This window comes from Pavona decussata, unplaced genomic scaffold, assembly GCF_977016875.1.
Source record: "Pavona decussata unplaced genomic scaffold, jaPavDecu1.1 SCAFFOLD_426, whole genome shotgun sequence".
Classification (NCBI taxonomy): domain Eukaryota; kingdom Metazoa; phylum Cnidaria; class Anthozoa; order Scleractinia; family Agariciidae; genus Pavona; species Pavona decussata.
In genome coordinates, this window is record NW_028145783.1 from 452961 (window position 1) to 471767 (window position 18807).

General features: G+C 39.7%; 2 protein-coding genes across 2 annotated transcripts; both read left to right on the forward strand.

Moving 5' to 3' along the window:
* The first annotated feature begins 16630 nt into the window (after positions 1-16630).
* Positions 16631-17443, forward strand: LOC146450774 (52 kDa repressor of the inhibitor of the protein kinase-like). The gene has a single exon (XM_085099984.1). It carries the CDS (start codon positions 16676-16678, stop codon positions 17441-17443), a length of 768 nt encoding a protein of 255 aa, XP_084956110.1. The 5' UTR covers positions 16631-16675.
* A 211-nt stretch (positions 17444-17654) lies between these two features.
* Positions 17655-18422, forward strand: LOC146450775 (uncharacterized). Its single transcript, XM_085100036.1, has one exon. It carries the CDS (start codon positions 17655-17657, stop codon positions 18420-18422), a length of 768 nt encoding a protein of 255 aa, XP_084956162.1.
* The last annotated feature ends 385 nt before the right edge of the window (positions 18423-18807 follow it).

The following is an 18807-nucleotide window of genomic DNA, read 5'->3' on the forward strand; positions in this document are numbered from 1 at the left end:
TCATAGCGATTCAAGGCGAAGTTAACATCCTTTGTTTGATTGCAGTTGACTGGAATGTGAAAAGTAGCATGTAGCGTCTCACAGTCCAGGTCTTCACCACATATTGCCTTGTATCCCTGGGCTAGGAGCACTACAGGGGCTGCTAACAGAACTCTGCATTCCTGCGTCATTGTATAGACCAAGACATATCTCTGCTGTTCACAACTTGCAAGTGAAAAGTATTTTCGTGCAAAACCATATAGGAGCAGTAGCACTTCTCAAGCTAAATTCTACGGTTTGCGTTGCTATTTGCACAGCATGAAGTTTCAAAAATAGCCAGTTATTTCCCTTATGTATTTTCCTCACTGGTCATCGACTGAAATGTTAGAGCAGATGGGTGTTCTTTGCAGACTTCTTTTTGAGCATTGAATGAATGAATGAATGTTTATTTCCCACAATTATAAGTAACATAATAAGTACATAGTGCAATTTACATTGAAGTCGGGAGGAAGACTAAAGAAACCCTTACAGGCTTTTACAAAGTAGTCCCCCTTTGATTCAAATTACATTTTTAAGCTAAATTAATCAGGACATCAGGTTTGGTGTACAAATAACAGTAATAATAAAAGGTGCAAGTAAAATTATGTAAGTTAACGCCTATATCATAATCATTGAAAGAGAAGGAATTGCTTCATTTTCTTTTTGAAAACATGTATAGAAAGAGATCGTTTTATTTCTAGAGGAGTTTTGTTCCATGTATCAACTATCTTACTTCTTAAAGAGTATTTTCCATAGCTAGTTCGGTTAAAACACTTATGTAGATGTTTTGAATTCCTGGTATTATAACCATGGACTTGCGTGTTTTCAATGCAGAGGTCACTGAAATAGGTGGGTAACGATTTACTGATAAGACTAAAACTGAAAGATCCGATTAGTAGGTCATTAATTTGGTAAATATTTAAGAGACCCATCTTTATAAAAAGAGGAAGAGATGGTGCAGTATATGGAGAGAATGTTATGATACGTAGTGCTTTTTTTGGTAATTTGAACAATTTCATTAGCCTTGTGGGGTAATTATTTGCCCAAACTGTGTTTCCGTAATGCAGGTAAGGGTAAATCAAACTATTGTATAATATTTTCAAGAGTACTTGACTGACATAAAAGCGAATCCTACATAGCATACCGGTGGCTTTTATTATCTTCTTAGTGATATAATCAATATGATTCTTCCATGTTAAGTGCTGGTCAATTATAATTCCTAAGAATTTAGTTTTATCTACTCTCTGGATCTCCTTATTATCAAGCTTAAGAGTCAGTGATTTTTTTAACTGTTTCTTTGCTGTTCTAAATATTATGTAATTGGATTTTTTTATGTTGAGTATAAGTTGATTTAGTGTTAACCATTCTTGAACATTAACTAATTCCGCATTTATATTACACTCGAGTTCATTTATGTCTTTACCTAAGCAAAACAGATTAGTATCATCTGCAAATAATATAGTAGATAAATTTTTGGTAGAATTGTTTAGGTAATTAATATAAATTTGGAAAAGTAATGGTCCAAGAATAGATCCTTGTGGGACCCCACACGTAATTGCCATTTCTGTTGATCTGATTTGATTATATTTAACAATTTGTTTTCTGTTGGTTAGGTAATCTTTTATCTATGCAAGACAATTTCTGCGTATACCATAGAAAGAGAGCTTCTTTAGAAGAATATCGTGATTTACTGTGTCAAACGCCTTTGATAAATCAAGAAATATACCAACAGTGAACGGGTTATTTTCTATCCCTTGTGTTATTTTATCAACAAGTTCAATTATTGCATAATTAGTAGTGCTTTTACTTCGAAATCCATATTGATGGTCAAATAAAATTTTATTTCTATCTACATAGTTCATTAATCTTTTGTACATCAGTTTTTCTAGTATTTTCGAAAAACAGGGGAGAACAGAGATTGGTCTGTAATTTGAAAATACATTTTTATCAGATGATTTATACACCGGTGTTACCAAAGCTACTTTCAATTCATCTGGGACTTTACCAGTTGAAAAAGTAAGATTAAAAATGTGAGACAGGGGTAGAGATATGAAAGGGGTGACATGTTTAACTACTTTGCTGTTTATGTCATCAATACCACAACTTGATTTGTTTGCCATTTTATCAATTTCTTTGTTTACTTCAGCACATGTAGTGTCATGTAAAAACATGGAGTCACAATAATTTCCCTTTAGAAATTTGTAAAATTCATCCAAACCGTCATCAAATTTCATAGCTAGATTAGGCCCAACATTTACAAAGAATTCATTAAATTTATTTGCAATCAAATTAGGATCACTGATTTCATCATTTTCATTGTTCAGAAAAGAACTGGGAAGAGAGTTATATGATTTTCTATTACCAAGTAATTCATGAATAGTATTCCACGTCGATTTTATATTATTTTGTCCTTGACTGAATTTTTTACAATAATAATTCTTTTTAGCAATTCTGATTAGATGATTCAATTTATTTCGATGTAATTAATAATCATGTTAATTTTTTAATGTCGGACTCTTTAAAAATTTATTATAGAGTAATTCCTTGGTTTTTGAAGATTTTCTTAAACCTTTCGCGATCCATAAATTGTTATACCTTCGTGTACCTATACGTTTAGTCATTTTAACTGGAAAATGTTTATTATAATGGTCAGAGAATTCAGCGAGAAATGCTTTAAAAGACTCTGCCGGGTCATTCTTAGATAACGTGGTTAGCCAATCACAGGTTTTAAGACAACTAGAGAACGAATCTAGAGATTTCTTACCTATTATTCTAGTTACATAACTACCTGATTCAGAGCTCACAGGATTAATGTGCATCTTATGCTCCGTAATGGTGAAAATAGGTAGATGATCAGATATATCATTAACCATGATACCACTTAGGTGTTCAGTGTGACTTAAATTGTTAGTGAAAATGTTTTCTATTAGTGTTGCAGTAGATTTAGTTATCCGTGTTGGTCTTGTAATTAGTGGTATATAACCAGATGATGAAAATTGATTAAAAAATAAATTTGAGAAATTACATTGATCATATTTTAGAAGATCAATATTGAAATCACCCATGATGTAGCATGGCTTATTTCGTTTATCCAATGTTGACAACACGATTTTGAGGTCACTTTCAAAATCATTAAATATGTTATCAGGAGGCCTATATATGACGCCAACAATTATGTTTTTAGATTTCTCATTTAAAATTTCAATAAAGAGAGACTCAATGTTACTGGCGCTGTTTTCAATAGTTAAGTCATTTCTTATTTTAATATTTAAATCATTTCTTGAGAAAATACAAATCCCTCCCCCAACTTTATTTTGCCTATTGAACTTAGTCAAATTGTACCCGGGGATCAAAATATTGCTGTCATTATCGTTTAGCCAAGTTTCAGTAAGTGCTATAATAGAAAATGTATGAGTCAATGTTTGTAAATAATTTAAAAAGGCATCAAACTTATTCCTTATACTCCTAATATTTAAATGTAGCAATGATAGCGTATTATTTGTGTTATGTCTGGAAGTATTGAACTGTTAACTTCCTCTGTGGAATAGAAGTTACAAGTCTTAACGGGGTTATCATCTGTAAAATTTCTGTCATTATGGAAGAACGCTTCCTGTTTCTGCTGTCCAAACGGGTTGAAGATAAGATTGTCTAGTCTGTTTCTTTGATTTCTTAACATGGTTCTAAGTTCATGTCTAGTTGTTTCAAAATTATTCTGTAAGCTATCATCATCAAGATTATTAAAAGGCAAGCAACTATCCAAACACTGATAACATGTAAACACTTCATCACTGCTGGGAAGAATAGCTAATCGCAGACAATGCTTATTGTAGTGGTAATCATTAAAACAGATGGTACATGTTATTGACCTTTGATTATGATTCACTTCATATCCACACAAGTTACAAGTTTTACTCTCTTTCCTCATCGCAAGTTGGATAATTAGTTATTCTCAAGCGAATCTTAGTAAATTTTGGAACGAAAAGAGATAATAATTATGGTCTAATACGTGCTTAAAACACTTATCTTTGTGTATAAGATCAAACATCTGACCCTGCTTTCAAAACGGTCCCCTATAACGCTGACCATTGATATAAAGTTTGTCCTTGACTAATTTTGCAGTGTTTCCATCCTGTTTAGCTTTCTTCATAATTGGGTACAGTCGTTTTCTTGTTTCAGCAATCTCCTTTGGGAATTGCTCCACGATGCCTATCCTGGTGCCCTTGAGGAGGTATGCAGATTTCCTGACATACTCCTTATATGGTAACGTAGGAACTTTACATTGAATTTTATATTTTTAGCATTGCATGAGGACTTAGTCATTTTACAACTCAGTCTATGGCCAGTGTTCGAAACTGTTCATGTTCTAATAAAGTATAAGGAAACGTATATCTCATACCTGCTTTGCTTCGCCTTAGTTACATTTTGGATGACTGTTACAGTTATTGACGGATTTCATGATTAAAGCGTGATAAGGGGAATTAGATAGACAAATTTTTGCCCTTTGGGAGGATGCAGTTTTAGAATGTCACTAAAAGTCCCTGAAAAGTCTTATGAAAACACAGTGCACAAAGAAAGCTTTATTCCACAGTCAGCAGTTATTGCAATAGCAACTTCCGTAGTGTTCAGTGTCCAAGGTGAATCTCAACTAACCATAACTTTTCCTTGACAAAGAAATGTCGGCAAAGGAACGTTTGCTGGAAGTTAATAGTTCTGAAGAATGTTACTAAGTTGAGATGAATTGGCGAAGTTCAATGTAACTTCGAGTCCTCTCTTGACTTGAAAGATGCACTTTGAATTACACAACTTTGTAATCTGCTACAAGCTAAATCTCAACGTTTACTTGAAGGAAGGCGTAACTTTGCCTTGTGTCGTGCCAATGAGACGCTTACGGCCGTAACTTTACAGAGGTTTGGCAACTTTCCTAACTTAACTTGGAGAACAGATACTTCTCAGTCGGTTTTACTTTCTTTTAGCAGCGCTTATCTCCGCCCATACGTCTTGCTCAGCGTCCTTTGCCCTGCCTCTGCCCTTGTTTTTTACTTTTTCCACTGAAGTGCTTTTCTGGCCTTTTGCTGTTGCTTGGTTTGCACTAGTGGAAACTGAGGTAGGCTTGGCACTACTGCTGGTGGTTGGTTTTACGGGTTTGGTAATCCCCTTTTGGTCAGCTGGTGCTTCATTCTCAGAGCTGTCTGACGAAGAGGTAGAAGTGCTTGAAGATTTCTTGGCGCCAGACCTTTTTTCTGATACCTTGGATTTCTTAAATGGCGTCCATGCCTCGACCAGCTGGGGGGGGGAGGGGGTGGAGGTGGGGGGCTCTTCCCCTTGCTTCTTGAAGGAGCAGCAGCTGCTTTAGGAACTGGGTCTTTGTGCGTGTACACCTCTTGACTGCTGGGAGGAGTAGGACAAGCCTTGCACTGCTGGTCATTGTTGGTTTTACAGGCTTTTTAACTGCCTTTTGAACAGGTGGTGCTTCCTCTTCAGAGCACTCGGGCGAAGATGACAAAGATGACAATCTGATTGCAGTTTTCTTGGCAACATTGCTTTTTTCATTGGCGTGGATGACCTTGGCAGCTCAGCGGGCCTCTTCCACTTTCTGCTAGAAGGAGGAGCAGCTGCTTTACACTAATTACGTTGTTCACGGCAGTTAGAAAGGGATTTACTTCTGACTCCAGAAGGGCCCGGAACTGGATTTAGACTGGGTGTAGACTTCCTGACTGCTAGGAGGAGTTGGACTTGTGCGTCTTTTTCTGGACACAGACCTTGACCGCTTTGGGATGGTTTCTTCTTTTGTAGCAAAAGGCCCTTCTTCTTCCCATGCACTGGGAAGAGTTCTTGCAGGCTGCGACCTCTTTCTCGCAGTCCAGCTTGAGGGGAACTGACTCCTGTTAGAAACAACTGCAGTTTAGAGCAACAAAGTTGTTATAAAACCCTCCCAAAAGAGATACAGACACTCACCAGTTTTCGTTTGGCTTTTGCCTTCCTTGCTGCTAACTTGCTCTCCTGATTGCCACACTGAACAGCCGGCTCCAAAAGATAGCAGTCAATGACGGCTGTATATTCCTTTCGACTCTTTCCCCATATCACCTTCACTTTCTGCCCCTGCTGCAGCAGAGATGGATCAATAATGGCCGACCGAAAAACATCCGAGTATTGGCCATGACTCCAGTTAACTCGTACATACATACATATCCTTTTTTTATACACGATGGGGTTTAAAGCTCAGAGCTTGTGGGGACGTGTGAAAATAACTGATTAAAGTATAAAACTATATTAAAATGGTGATAACATTACATACAGAACACAAAACAATTGACTACAGCAATTAAGGCATAAAATGTAAAATATTCAGTAGCATTTGAAATCTTGGTAGTGCCTTGGCAGCGACTGGGCCGACTGTGCGCTAAAATCAAGTTCCTTAAAATAAGAGTCCTTTTTCACTTTACCATAAAAATCAGCAAACTGGAAAATAAAGTGACTCGAGACAGCATTCCAAAGGATAGCGCCTCTATAGCTTATAGAGTTTTTCAGAAACTTTGAATTAAAACGGGGGACGACTAAGTTATTACTCCTTCTGAAGTTGTATGTAGTGCGAGGTTTATTTTCCAGGTACGAAAGAGCCGCAGGTGCTTCACCTATAGACACGCTATGAAATAATTTAATTAATCGAAGTTTATAATAAAAGGTTTAAGTGTTCCAATTTGAGTTGGTATACTTCGTCAGTAGGCGTATCGTGAGGTAAGTTATATATTATTCTGGCTGCTGTTCGGTGAAGTAAGGTTGTAGAAGGTCTGTATTAGGACAGCCGCCCCAAACGACCAGCCCATATAAAACGGATGGCAAAATTTTTTTAAAATACAAGCCCAATAGGGCGTTTTGGCTCAAAAACAAACTCCTTTTCAAGAGATTCAGCATATTAGCAAAGTTTATTTTTAGATCTGTAAGGTGTCGCCCTGTGTCTGCTGATTCCGGCCCAGACGGACTTTAAATGGGTGCTTGAGCTTGGGCTTGCTCATTGTTGGTTTGCCAACCTTTCTGTAACAAGTACACTGGTACTGTTCCGGGGAGATAGAACATACATCGCTGAAAATAACATTATGAAAAGTGTCGCCACTCTCCATTATTTGTTGGGCATACTCGAGCCTTTTAACCTTGTTGACGTCTCTGATCAACTGGCAATAAGCAGTGCGCTGCAAGGTCCATCCCTGTTTGTTCCATGATCTTCTTACTGTGGAGGAGTGAACCACGATTCCATGCTTAGCCAGTTTCTTTTGAATCTGGCTGCTGGTCGCCTTATCGTTCTTTCTTATGTGATGTTTGATGAAAAAATTTTGCTTCCTCCGAAAGTTTTGTTGGCCTTCCAGTTCTGTGAAGGTTCTTTGTGGGTCCAGTGTCTTGAATCTTTTTTATGATTCGGGTAACACTTTCAAAGCTTACTTTTAAACTTTCTTCCTCGAGCTCTTTGAAAATTTTAACTGGATAAGAACCTTGATTGTAAAGGGACTCGATACAACTTCGCGTGTAGCTTGTAACTTTTGGCATAAGTGCAACAAGACTGAGTAAACACTGTATATACAGCAACCTGGTGCTATGCCAACAGGTCAACATTCAAAAGCTGCGTATAAAGCGTGGCCAAGCCGTGTTTTTGTCTTGAGGAGTAAATACATGTAATGTCACCGGAACTCGTGCCAGTGTGTACTGCCTTTTCAGTTTGACTTTCTAAAGCAGACCATGAACAGATAAGTTTAATTTCCAGAATGTGAAACCTTTAATTAGAGGTGTGAACAAAGACATTTTAAAATTCACTTGGCACATGTTAATGTTTACATGTCATGTCCGTGAGCAAAAAATCACTGGATAGAAACGAAAATTCACTCAAAATATCCCTTACTTCCACGAAATTTTGCTTGAACTATCGCAGAATGCCACGAAATCTTGCTTGAACTGTCGCGGATTTTCGTGAAATATCATTGTCGCTCAAACAATAGGACTCGCGCAATATCGTTGAAAAATCGATCCAAACAAAATTTCGCTAATTATCATTGGATATTCGCGAAATTCGTCAAATTACGTTTGCATTACTTACGCACAATACTGGGGGTACCGGGACTGCATGACCTTTATCGAGGACCTTTAGCATGAAGTCAACATAGTCCTAGGTTTTCAGCAGGCCATTTAAATGTTTGACTGCATAACTCCTGTTGTTCGGCATGGACACGTGAGCACAGAATGGGGGAGGCATTTCCCAGTTTCCTTGTGAGTTCTTATGGATGCCCTTTTCCATTAGTTCGTTGAATACTTCAATCTTCAATTGATAGGCCTACGCCATTGTCGTTGGCAGTTGCGCGGTACACATCTTCTTTGGCTGAGGCAACTTCGCTGTGCTCGTAGTAACTTTCTCTGAGTTCGAGCTTACTGGGGCACCAGATCACCTCGAATTCCACTTCTGTGTTTCTTCCTCCTATGTAGTAGCCTCCATGAACAACACAGGTCCTTGCGCAGACATGGATAGGTCCGTTTGTAAGGTTTAAGCAGGCCTGGCCTGAAATGGTCCATCCCAACACCAGCTTCTGAGCCCATGGTGATCCCTTTGGGCCGTTCTTGAAGGCTCTCACTTTCAGGAGTTCGGGTTCATCTCTGCCTATTAGGAGCTGGACCTTTGCCTGACTGTCGAGGGGTGGGATATCGTCAGCAATACTACTCAGGTGAGGATACTGCACTGTGGTCTCGGGTTGGTATGTCCTCTTTATCTTGCGGGACTCCATCACACTCTATGAGGGTGGGCAGTTTTGATGTTCTCCCATGCACCAACTTTCTGATTATTCCTGTAACTCTACGCCCATAGCTGGCCTCCTTTTTCCCTTCGCAGGTTGAAAGGTAGTACTTCCAGTCAGGACCTTTAGCGTTCAGCTTGTCTGCTAAATCTGGTGTAATTAACTATTCATTGCTTTGATCATCTACGATTGCATAAACTCTATGTACGTCGTCGGGAAGGTCTTGGTTGTAGATGTCTACCAGTACGATCTTGCTGCATGAGAGTCCACCTGGACTGCCTTTGCATATCGAGGTGCATTAGGGGTTCACGTTTTCTGACTTTTATGGAATTTCTATGCGTAGGGGCGGTTCTCTTTCTTTGGGTGCTTTTCCCTTCTTGTCTTCCCTGCTCAGGTGAAGGAGGTCAGTGTGTCACTCACTTCCACAGATACTGCAGTAAAATGTGGGATATGCGTTGTTGTGCTTCCAAGCATAGTGGACTATTTCCTTATCCCATTTGTTCCGTAGGTAGGCTAGAAGCCTTTCTACTACCCAGAGTATTGCAATAAAGTTATTGAGGCAGGCTATACCAGGTAGATGAGTCAGTTGGCAGTCTACATCAGCACACAAGTCTGCTAGTTTTTTAAGCTTGGCGTTATCTTTGTCACCGAAGTTAGCTGCAATGCACAGTCGTTCAATTAGGGCCTGTGTGAGCGTCGCTGGATTGTGCCAAAATGCCTTCCTACCTCCGCCCATAGGTCTTCTAGTGTAGTGGCAGGGCTGTCTCTCTGTCTTTTCCGGAAATTGTCACTAGTTCCTGAGGATTGCCAATTGTGAAGCTTCTCAGGTAGTTTAGTTCCTGTTTGGGAGCAATGTCCCCATCGCTCATCATCCCCTTAAACGATCTTTTCTAAGAGTGGAACATAGCGACATTTCCTTTAAACACATCAGGGTGGCATTTCAGAAGGTTCTACTTCGCTAGCGTCGCTACAAGTGGTCAATTAGAAGCAGTGAACGTTTCTAGGGGGACACTTGAATACAATCCACTCGGGGTCATGAGTCCAGGAGGGGATAGTAGCTAAATGCATGCTGCGCTGGGGTAGACTGTTCCGGACTCCTGATACGTTGGTTCGGATAGACCTTGTGCTGTGTGTTTCACGGTCGACTGTCGTTTCAGGGATTTTAGTAGAGGTTTGTGCCTTTATGGCAGTGATTCTCTCCTTAGGGGTGTTTCCATTGCTTGTGGTGTGCCCATCCTTAGGGGTGCGTCTTTTCTCAGGAGTGTGTCCATCCCCAGGGGTGTGACTTGGTGGTGGTGGTGACATTGTCCTTAATGGGGGAACTGGTGTTCACCCATGCTACGGTACTGTTTTGGCATTCCATAATTTCCACGTCAGGGAAATTTGGAGGATCGCCTTGTTCCCCTTCAACTATCTACTCCTGGATTGCTTTCAGCTTCGCGTTTGCTACAGCAACCCGTTTATTTGCAGACATGAAGGCGACGTCTCTTTTGAACTGTGCACACGCCTGTTGCCGACGTTTCTCTTTCTCCGCTTCGCATTGCTTCATTTCATTCGCTCTTTCTGCTATTATAAAGCACTCATAATCAGCCTGCCCTTGGCTGCGGGGGCTTCTGCTGCAGCCCTCATTTTATTCACGCTGGATGACATGGATGCGTGCAATGAACTGCTGCGATGTGAATTACGAGACTTCACAGAGGACGTCTCCAAAAATTTGTCAGATTTCCTTGCGTTCTTTATTAGATCTAATAGTTCTAATGCATAACATAAGCTTGATTTCTCTGAGATCAGAATGGCTTCTCCTTTTAATACTGCGTGGACATCTTGATTATATAAATTAGCAAGCTCGTTTAGAATTAACTCGAATTCCTACATTGCAGTCGTCAGCTCGTGCATCATGTTTCTTGTACAGGATTTAAAGTCTCTGCACTCTACAGCGCAACCTACGAGCCACAGTTTTTTCTCTGAATCATGGGCTTTTCTGTCTTTGTTTTCTACTGTATACTCTAGGGCCTTCTGGGTTATTTTGCGGTCCCCTTTCTTCGGTAGATCAGTGTCAGGGAGGTCTAATTCTCCTGCTGATTGTCTGTTTTCTCCTCGCCGCTACATGCTCGATACGTCTTCTCTTTCGGCGGCGATAACTGTTTAGATACTGCCTACCTCGTTTACTCCGTCAGCAGAACGGTAACCTTTTTTCACTGTCATGATCCCAACTCGGGTGAGCTGGTCACGCCGCTTTAACCAATGCCACAATTCTCACAATTACTGGTCTAGTTTATTACTTGCCCTCATGAGACGCGGTGGAAAAACAAAAACTACAACAATCAAGCGTACGATTAAAATGAGGCGGTTATTAAACAGTAGCGAAAAGGAATGCAAACTTACGTTGGCCTTCTTCTAGCGATTGTGTTAGCTGAACTGTTAAGAAAGTAGTAAGTACTTTAACTCCGATATGAAGTTATGGGTAACTTCGTGGTTAACTCCGTAAGAACTCTGACTCCAACTAAAGATTCTCAGTTGATGCTAACATGTTGGGGGCATCACTGTACAGAAAACAAGACTAATATTTACTTATTTACTTATTAACTAGACATGTCTGGAAATAGCGTGACAAGGTAACAGTCATCAACCATATGCACCATTTCCTAACATCAGTTGTGCCAAGCGGTCAAGCTGATCAGCCATAAGTCTAAGCTGGGCAGCCACCCGCTTGGACTCCAGCACCTTTTTTTTTAAATTTTTTGCGTTAATTTTTAATTGCTCTTCTCTGCTCTTGATGGTTTTTTCTAGTGACAATATTTTCATCTTCCTTTCCATAAGTTGCTCCCCTTTTCGCACAGCTGTGTAGCTTGGAGGGCTCCCTTGATCTCCAAGGCTTCATCTGGTGATAGCTGTAACAAGTATGCGCCAAGCCTTCTTATTTAACATTAGTAAAATGATGAGCTCATCAATGCTAGTGAAAACAATAAACAACCTACAGTAATAGCAAAACGTTGAATGCCTTGCCTCGTCAGGAACTCAGAAGGCAAACAAGGAATTATGTCTAAGGGAGGGACGGGATATATAATTTTTTGTTGTTGCTCTGTTCATAGCGAATGGTATGTTGACTCTGAGAAGCTCTGGCCATCGTTTCGGATAAGCCTTAGTGTCTCCAAACACAAATTCAATTGGGTTAAAATCATAAGAATATGGCGGAAGTTTCACAAACGTTATATTTCTGGGGGCTAACATGTTTCACAGGTCGCATTCATTGTGAATAAATGCATTATCCATTACTAAAGCTGAATTGCGTGGAATTAAAGGAATAAAATATTGACCCATACCATAGTTAAACTGGACCCTGTTAAAGCTTCCTGTCATATCCAATGACACTCAATGCGGTCATTTTCTCACTTTCGTCACCTCTGGAACATGTTGTGTTCTGTTGGTGTGACAGTATATAGTTCAATAGTTCGTACTCCATCAGCAAGCTGAACCGCGTTGTTGTCGACAAAATACATCTTTCTTGGGGCCACTGTGTGGCGTGGATCTTTCCCTTCTATGACACTAACAGACTAAGTAATACAAGTTTAATTAATTTAGAATACATAAACGTTTTAACTCAAATAAACTGTAACGTAAAAAACTATTCCTAAACCTAATTAATTACCTTAAACTAAATTAATTATACAGTTCAGTTCCTTCGCGGTTATTCTTCCCAGTTCAACTCAAAAGAAAATAAATGTTTGATTCGATGCTGAATTATTAACTCACTAAACAATGTTCAGTTCCTTTGCGGTTGTCCTTCGCGTACGCCAAACAAAATGTTCCACTCCATGACAATCCCACAAAATTCTTCCCTTTGCTAAACAGGCTAAGATCCAAACTTCTAGAATGACAGCGTTTCTTTAGGTACTTTCTTCGTCTGCACTTCGTAACTTGCCTGCGCTTCTTTCTCTGGTTCACCACAATACAAGGCTAGAGTTAGCCACTGGCAAATGAGTTTTACCAAAGGTTTTGGCCAGCTCCCTGCTGATGTCGCTCAACAGTGTCGCGCCTTCTCTTCTTGCTAATAACCAACAACAAAAAACAACCTGATCTCTATTTAAATACTCTTAAGCCTGGTTCTTAGACAGTATTATTCTTCACGTCCCCAAAAATAACTTGCTCAGCATGACTCGATCCTTGTCAGGAAAAGCCCATATTATCACCCATGATGGTAAAATTGGAAAAAACCTAGCCATCCTAGATACCGCTGCGTCTTCCAGTAATAACCTCATCAAGATCAATGATCAAAACGTCACTCTTGGTAAAAATGCCAATACAGACGCCAAATTTTTAATTGGACCCAATATGTCCACCGATCTTGGTCAGACACCGCTGGAACATGAAACAAACAAACCCATCTTCCTCATGTCAGACATCGTGCAACCTCAAATTGTGGGCGATACAACCAAAGGATTGTTACGAGAATTCTTCATCTTCAACACCGCTCAAACACATTATTATGAACCGGATCACCTAATTCACTTGCCTGTCAGAAAAACTGTGTTTGACACCATCGACATTGAACTGAATGATGATCAATTCAATGTGATTGACTTTCACCATTCCAAGGAACTTGTGACATCCGTCACCTTATGATTTACAAGACGATCCTTACGACAGTGATGTGACATGTGAATTGAAACAACATAAAAGGATGTTAAGCGTACATCAATGAGCACAATGACTGCTGAAACGTTAAAATCGTTGGTGGGATTGATACAAGAAGCCAACGCAAAGTACAACGCCTCGGAGGAACAACATAAGGACTTGCAAATACGATATAATAGAATCGAACAAGAACTTATTCATCTGAAATTTTCTATTTTGTGCAAAAGATGTTATCAGAGAGAAGGAGAAATTTGTAGACAGTGTGCTACCAAGTTTGAAAAAGTATTGGATCTATTTCAAATATTGGACAATTTATGGAAGAAGTAAGAATGTGGGGATACAGCCTTCTGCCTGAACTTCAACACTTCATCATCAACAACGATTCATTCAATCATGTCAGTCTTCAACAATTATACACATGTATGAATGGTGATGACTATGCTCGCTATGACTTCATCCTGGACCACTCCAATCCTTTCGTCGAAGATGAACTTCAAGAAAAAGCCGCCAAGATCTTACTCTTGCACAATGAATATTACCACTTCCATGAGAAACCCTGCAAAGTGTACCCACACTTTAAAACCTTGGGCATTGTAACCATCGAACAATGTCGCCTGGATACCGAATGCGATCTCATCAGTATCTCAAACTTAGACAAAAACAAAGTCCTCCCTTTGATCGTAGACATGCACAGCTACATCAACGTATGGTGTCTTGCTCATTTCAATAATCAAGTACCATTTCCAATCAATCAACTCTTCATGCTCACCCTGGCAGCCAATATGCAACTCCCAGGGGTGGATCCAGAGTAGTTCAAGTGATTTCCAGAAATCACTCAAATTTTTCCAAACCTACGTTTGTTATTTCTCAGGTTCTTTCTTGTAGCTCAAGAAATCAATTATCCTTCTTGTTTTATTGTTTATTATGAAGTAAAACAACGAAAAAAGCATCGTATTTCGTTATTCCGTCGATTACACAGCAAACCCAGCCCTTCCCGAGCGAATTAGACGAGTCTCCGTTTGCGCGCTTTCGTCTTTTGTTGAGACGTTCAAGTACAACACGAAAAAATTTCGTATGCACAATTGGACAAAATTTGTACGCAGTGGGTGGGACAGGGTGGGACTGAATGGTTTATGAATCTTTTCACAAATCACTCAAAACCCTCTTCGATTGGCCAGAAACACGCACATTGTCTTGCGAACTACTCAAACTCGGTTGTGATTGGCTATCCAGGCCACAAACTACCGTGGAAACTACTGACAATGGTATGTAAAGGGAAGCATCTCCCCGAACGCCCTTCGTTTGTTCTTGCTCCGATTAGAGTTCATCGTTAACTTGCTACGAAGGAAGACAAGGGAATTTAAATTATAAAGCTATGGTTCGAGGCGATCCAGTTTGTCGAAAGGAGGACTGTTCTCAGTACGATGTTGGCTTGGTTTTCAAGGAAATCAGCTCATATTCGGACCAGGACAAGCTCAAGTTCATAGAGAATGTGTGGAAACCAGGTGAGCTATTTGATTTCCCAGCATCAGTGGAATGTTCGAATTCTAACCGTCATTTTGTGTGGAGCTGGCTAAAAAGATTTCCCTGGCTAGCATACTCTAAATATCTCGATGGTGCATTTTGTTTACCGTGTGTTTGGTTTGGAGTCCAGTGTGGGCGAAATACAAATAAACTAGACAAATTGTACAAGCCTCCACTCACACTTTGAACGTCCGCCATTTCACGTTTTAGCAAACACGCGAGCGGAAAATGTGAGATGCATAATTTTGCAGTGATTGCAATGGAGAATTTTCTGAGAAATATGAGAAGAGAAGCGCTCCCAATTGATCAGAAGATCAACAACTTACTCTGACAGCAAATCAATAGAAATCGTGAAATTCTGAAATCCCTTTTTAAAACAATAATTTTCTGTGGAAAAAAACAACATAGCCCTCAGAGGTAGACGAGATGATGATCCACAAAATGCTAGTCTTGCCGGTAATTTCCAGGCACTGTTAGAATTTCAAATTGACAGCGGCGACCAAACACTAAAACATCACCTGGAAACTGCACCCAGAAATGCGACATATATCTCTAAAACCATTCAAAATGAGATGATTAAAACTGTGGGTGCCATCATAGTGAATAATTTGTCATAGGAAATCAGGGATAGCAAATATTTTTCTATTATGTCTGATGAAGCAGCTGACATATCAAATAAAGAAAATCTTTCAGTGGTGATCAGATTTCTTGATTCAACCAAAACAGTCAGAGAAGAATTTGTGGGATTCTACCTTTGTGAGGATGGAACAACAGGAGCAGCTATCAAAGATTTAATAATTGGTGCTGTAGCTGATTTAGGACTATCTATGGATGACTGTCGTGGCCAGTGTTATGATGGTGCAGGCAATATGTCTGGGCGCTTGAATGGAGCTTCATCACTTATTAGGGCTGAACATGACAAGGCTATTTACGTTCACTGCATGAACCATAGGCTTAACTTGTGTGTTGCTGACACATGCCAATTACCACTTGTTAGAAACATGATGGATGTTGTAAGAAAGCTCTTAGAATTTTTTGACAATTCCCCGAAACGACAACAGCATTTGATCAGCAAGATTAGAGTATTGATGCCTGCTGCCAACCACTTTGTTTTGGTAAATGTGTGTCGAACAAGGTGGATTGAGCGTATTGATGGTATGGACCGAATTGTGGAGCTTCTTCACCCAGTTGTGGCTACACTTGAAGACATTTCAATGAACAGAAATGCTCCTGGCCATGGCAACTGGAATCAAAACAGTAGAAATGATGCACAAGCCTTAATTAATGCAATCACATTTTCTTTTATTGTTACTCTTGTTATTGTCAGACACATTTTTTACAATAACTGTCCAAATTCCCGCGCGCTGATTGGCTCGTAGCTATTGTCTATAAGAGTACAGACAATAAAAATGACGTCAGATGTAACACGCGCGCTTTCTCAACGAAAAAAATAGCCAATTCTGGTCGTACTTTTTCCATGTTATTGTAAAAAACAAATCGATGGCAGTTTTCTATGGTCTATACTCTTATAGACCATGCAATGACGCCATAAAATGTCCAAAACTTGGCAGTGAAACCACTCGCCTGCGGCTCGTGGTTCCACTTGAGTTTAGAACATTTTTTGACGTCATTTTATGGTCTATAAGAGTATAGACCATAGAAAACTGCCGTCGATTTGTTAATTAGACTTAACCAGACCACTCACAGTCAGGCTACAAAAGAAAGCAATGGATCTTCTCAAAGCAAAAGAGGAAATTGTTCTGTTAAAATCAGCCTTAACAGATATGCAAACTGACATTGATACTAGGCACCATGCTCTCTATGAAGAAGCTGTTACCCTAGCAAGGCGTGTTTCAGTACAGCCAAGCATGCCCAGGATAATTCAGAGGCAAGTTCACAGAAACAATGCACCAGCCCCAACCCCTGAAGACTATTACAGGATCAATCTGACAACAGACTTCCTTAACCATGCTCTTGCACAACTGGACAGTAGATTTGAGGATGATGTTTTTGTGTGCTACAAAGGATTTTCAGTGATTCCTTCTATTTTGTTGGCTACTAACCCCATTTGGAAGGATAATGTTAGGGAGTTTTGTAACCATTACAGACATGATATCCCTAATTATGCAGGTTTACAAGCAGAGCTTTTGTTATGGGAAACAATGTGGAAGGGGAAAAATGATAGAAGAGAAGACATCCCTGACAGTATAGATGCCACCCTGGAACAAATTGACAAGGGTGCTTATGTCAATATCTATACTATACTTCAAATCCTGATAACCATTCCTATTTCATCAGCATCTTGTGAAAGGTCCATCTCAAACCTTCGAAATCTGAAGACTTATTTGAGAAGTACAATGGTCCAGGATAGACTGAATGGATTAGCACTGATGCATGCCCATAGAGAAATGGAATTAGACCTTGAACAAATTATAGATTTATTTGCTAATTTACATCCCAGAAGAATGAGAATGGAAAATCTTTTAAATGAATAATTTTGTACCAGTCAGTCACTAGTGTTTCTAGACTGCTTGTGAGTTATGTTCCATCAGGATTGATGTAATCCTTAAACTGATGGAGAACAGTACAGATACATAACTGGTGTCTGTGGTACAATTTAAGTACTAATATCTGGACAAAAACTCATTCTTCAATGAAGTTTTTTGAGTTATGTTTCCACTGACACTGGGTGTTCAATAAGCTTAAATGGCTTTTACATATTCTCTCAGTCTGAGCTCAGTGGACCACATTTTTCAACGCGATTATCTCCATAGAAGAGCCATTAAATCTAACTCACCTCACCTTTGGTCACGTTACAAGAAGCTCAAGAACTATGTAAACAAGGAAATACAAAAGTGCAAAGCGGAGTACTACTCAAACCTAATATCCGAAAACAAGAGCAATCCAAGTGCATTGTGTAAAACCTTGAATGAAATCACATCACGTAAACAGAGTTCCCCAATCTCTTGTATCGAAGACGATGGCGTAGCACATTGTGACAATCCATCTATCGCCAAGATCCTAAATGTTCACTTCTCTACAATTGGCGCTAAGCTCGCAATGAAACTGAAATCCTTCATTACCTTACCATCTCCGCCTGCAAGGTCTACTGATTTGCCCAAGATTGTTTTCAAACCAATCACCGAAGAGTTCGTATGCGGCCAACTTAAACAACTCAGAACTAACAAAGCAATTGGCCTACATAATATCAGCGCTCGTCTTCTGAAAGACTCAGATAGCGTGATTAGTAAAAGTCTCACGAATTTGTTTAATCAATCTTCGGTCACTCGTAGCTTCCCTTCCCTGCGGAAGTTTGGAAAGGTATCTGCCCTCTTCAAAAAAGGCGATCGCTGTGACCCAAACAACTACAGGCCAATAACTGTGCTACCTACGTTAAGCAAGATTCTGGAGGAGGCAGTACATAACAAACTCTACTATTTTCTCAATGTAAACAAGATCGTTACCCCTAAGTAATTTGGTTTTCGACCTAAGCTATCAACTAATACAGCTTTGACACTTAACAGATAACATACTTCTGAACATGGACTCTGGTCGTCTTACAGGAGCTGCTTCCTTGGATCTCTCGAAAGTGTTTGACACAGTTGACCACAACCTTTTACTTCATAAGCTTAAATCGGTCGGACTCTCAGATGACACTCTAAATTAGTTCCAGTCATATCTCACGAACAGGAAACAAAGGATGTCTGTCGGAGATGCACTCTCTGTTGCTGCGCCAATAACTGTTGGGGTCCCTCAAGGAAGTATATTAGGACCCCTTCTTTTTCTTATTTACGTAAATGATTTACCATCATGTCAGCTTGCCAGTGAAATTATTCTTTACGCTGATGACACTGTGATT